The sequence below is a fragment of the Monopterus albus genome, unplaced genomic scaffold, assembly GCF_001952655.1.
Source record: "Monopterus albus unplaced genomic scaffold, M_albus_1.0 scaffold354.1, whole genome shotgun sequence".
Classification (NCBI taxonomy): Eukaryota; Metazoa; Chordata; class Actinopteri; order Synbranchiformes; family Synbranchidae; genus Monopterus; species Monopterus albus.
Window position 1 is genome coordinate 702,285 of NW_018128234.1, and position 3,535 is coordinate 705,819.

The 3,535-nt window shown below is 41.9% G+C and overlaps 1 protein-coding gene across 1 annotated transcript; it reads right to left on the reverse strand.

The window, feature by feature from the left end:
* Positions 1-11: 11 nt before the first annotated feature.
* LOC109974927 (putative nuclease HARBI1) lies at positions 12-3,071 on the reverse strand. The gene is made up of 2 exons (XM_020625380.1): positions 2,940-3,071; positions 12-1,749 (listed from the first exon to the last, which is right to left on the reverse strand). The coding sequence occupies exon 2, from the start codon at positions 1,687-1,689 to the stop codon at positions 661-663; it is 1,029 nt and encodes a 342-aa protein (XP_020481036.1). The 5' UTR covers positions 1,690-1,749; positions 2,940-3,071; the 3' UTR covers positions 12-660.
* Positions 3,072-3,535: the final 464 nt, after the last annotated feature.

Here is a 3,535-nt window from a genome sequence, read left to right on the forward strand (position 1 = left end):
CCTGGGCCCGGTTTTTCAAAAGTAATCCACTAGGATTTTGGATAATGGATTGGATCAAATCTTGAAAATGGGTTTTTCAAAAGAAGAAACGGATTACATAATCGGATTAGATCATGTAATCCAATCTTGGTTTTGATCCGGATCAAACCTTCATTTAGGGTTTTTCAGAACTTTTTTGTAGGATTTGGATCACTTTGATCCAGAAAATCTGGATTAAACTGATCCCATCAGAAGGGTGGATTCAGCGTGGATTCCATGCCCAAAATGTTATGAAAACCTTAAAAATGTATCAAATAATACTATATTTGGATCATGCAGTATCATACAAGATATCCTATTTATTCATAAGGTTTTAATTTTATTTGTTCATCCGTAAGGCTACAGTGATTAGGTAGGCTTTAACGTATTCAGCCTTTCAGTATAGGCCTACAGCAAAGTAGACAGAGTTCGGCCTCATACAATAATCCCCCAAACAGCTGTCAAAATTGACAGAAAACAATAAATTGTATTCTGTCACTAATTGATATATATATATTCATCACAATCGAACTAATTTTGTTCTTAGAATATTTATTAGTGATGCATGCAATGATTACAGAATAACCCCTAAAATGCAAAGAATGGCAATCACTGCTTTTTGAAGTCCAAAACAATTCCAAATCAGAAATAGTGTCTAACTATTGCGTCCCTTGTTGCACGTCCTGTTTGCTCGTTCTGGCAGAATGCAGGAGGTTGGTTAGGGTCTCCAAGGGGCTCAGGTGCATCATTGTCAGCACAGAGAGGGACATTGCGCTTAGTAGCGATGTTGTGCAGGACAATACAGGCAAGGGTTATGTTGCATGCTTTCTGTGGTTCCGCTCTCAGGTAGTTAAGGCATGCAAAGCGCCTCTTAAGAACTCCATTTAAACGCTCAATTGCACATCTTGCTCTGCAATGAGCAGTGTTGAAGCGTGCCTGCGCCGGTGTATTTGCTGTTAGAAACGGAGTCATCAGCCATGGTAGGAGTGGGTAGGCACTGTCTCCTAATATTATGCCATCCGGTCGGTTGGTTTGGAGGTCTCTATATAGAGCGCTCCCCCTCAAGATGCGTGCATCATGGACAGACCCAGGCCACTTGACAACGCAGTTGGTGATTATGAGGTCAGCATCACACACAAGTTGAACATTGATGCTGTGCCTCCCCTTTCTGTTTATAAACTCCCATTCATTCTCACGAGGTGCTTGTATATGCACATGTGTGCAGTCGATTGCTCCAATAGTATTGGGCATATTCCCCAAAAGAAAAAAGCTGCGCTTGGCCTGGGCAATCTGGTTGTCCTTTGGAAAAGAAACAAATTCATTGGCCAGGCTGGCCAGTGTGATTGACACATCTCTCACCACATCACACACAGCTGATTTCACCACTCCCATATAGTCACCAACAACCTGATAGAAAGTCCCACATGCATAAAATCGGAGAGCAATGAGGATCTGCTCTTCCACAGACAGACCGTGACTCCTTTGGGTTCTGTGTTGAAGTTTCGGCCTGAGAAGGTTCACAAGGTACTCTATATCAGCCTTCCCAAAGCGAAACCGGACATACAGCTCCTCAGTGGTGTATTGCTCCAGTGGCTTGGTACGTTCAACATACACCCTTTGACGGTATCCTCTCCTGGCAAAGTGGTGGTGGCGGTGGACAACACCTGCCATTTCACTGTCTCTCTGTGACTCCTCTGAGAAAGGCTGATCTATATGGCGGTGTAGTTGGTCTTTTCGGACACACCTATTACAACTGAGTAGGTGTGGCTTGTGTTCAATTGAGGCAATTGGACCCAACGCCTATAATTGATGAACAATGTTCACTATAGTAAAGCAACGGAACCATGGACTCAAGAAGCTGTAACTTCACTGCTGCTGAAACCAATGCACTACTAGAGGGTGTTCGGTGCCATTATGGAACAATAGTGGGAAGTTTTACTTCTGCTAAGGATACCAACAAAAAGAAAAATGATGTTTGGATTTTAATCACAGACAATGTGAATGCCATAGGGTCTGGCCAGAGGAGGACCACAGACCAAATCAAATTGCGGTGGAAGAATCTTAAGGCCAGGGCAACAAAGGACCATGCTGAAGCCAAAAACCCACAAACAGGCAACAAGCCATTTAAGAGGGGGGATTACACAGATGTGGTCCTCGACATCATTGGAGGTGAGAAGTCGCAAGCTCTTCATGGTATTCAAGGTGTTGTAGGGGATGGCGAGCCTTGGATTGAGGAGGAGGAGGTGAATCTGCCAGTTCCTCCTGAGGCTGATCCAGAGAGCGTATTTATATTGAATCTCAGCTCTGTTCCTGAGGAAGAAGCTGGATCCTCATTGGTTGAGCCAGTGGTAGTTGCCACAGGATCTCAGAGCAAAGGCTTGAAGAGGCCTTCATCAAACAAAGATGATGATTACAAGGCACTTCTGCAAAAAGAGACTGAAAGGGCAGAAGCACAGCTTCATCTGGCAGAGGAACAACTGACTCTGACCAAACTGCAGCAAACCAAGGCCAGACTTGAGATCCGCCTCCTAAAGGCTACGCTCAGACAAGCTGGTCTCTCCACATCAGATGAGGAAGTCTGAAATTAGTGTGGAGTATTTGACATTAGGTCACTTTTCTTAATTCAATACATCTATATTTGAAACTTGTTATAAATATCCTCGATGTACAGTGTTTGTGTTGTAGGTCTCAGATGAGCGGACTGCTGGAAGAGGATGGGGTGGGGTTTTTCTTGTGTTTAGTTTCTTTTAAATGTGTGTGTTTTCATTTCAAATAATAATAAACGTATATTGACCCCACACTGGCTATTCTACTTGTTGCTCTTTACATATCTATAGTTCTACATTGTGATTTCCTATCCTGTTTGAGCACTGGTTATCCAGATTTGGTGATCCTGAAAAGTTCCTATCCGGATCAGATTGATCCAATCCGATGTTGCTTTGAAAAACTGGCTCAAGAAGTAAGCTGGATTACGTGATCACGGATCGCAAAAAAAGGATTACTGAATCCGGATCAATTTTATCCGGATTAAACCTTTTGAAAAACCGGGCCCAGGTGTCGAGTTGAAACTTCGTCTGCATTAAACATCTAATAAATCCTGTAGAGCAGAGGGTTCTCAAACTTAACATTCAAAGGTCCAAATCTGATTTCTATTCAAGTTCAAAGCTCTTGAATGATCACTAATAAGCAAATGACTTTTATTAAACTTGCTTATAACTTACCAGCAACATACAGTAACATACATTCATGGGCCACTTTATTAGGTACACTTGTACAATTGTATACAATTCAATGCAACACTCTGCACATCTGTGTATATAAAGCTCAAAATGTTTCCGTTTTGTGTGAAATTTTCATAAACTCATAAATTCAATTATATGTTACTGAGGTCATAGTTAAAGGTGGTGTTGTACTGGACTACATTATATTTAGAGGTGTATGTAATATCCTGACTGTCATGATTCAGTTCCATTGCTTCCTGTCATGCTTTTATTTTGACATTACTTCCTGTTTTTGT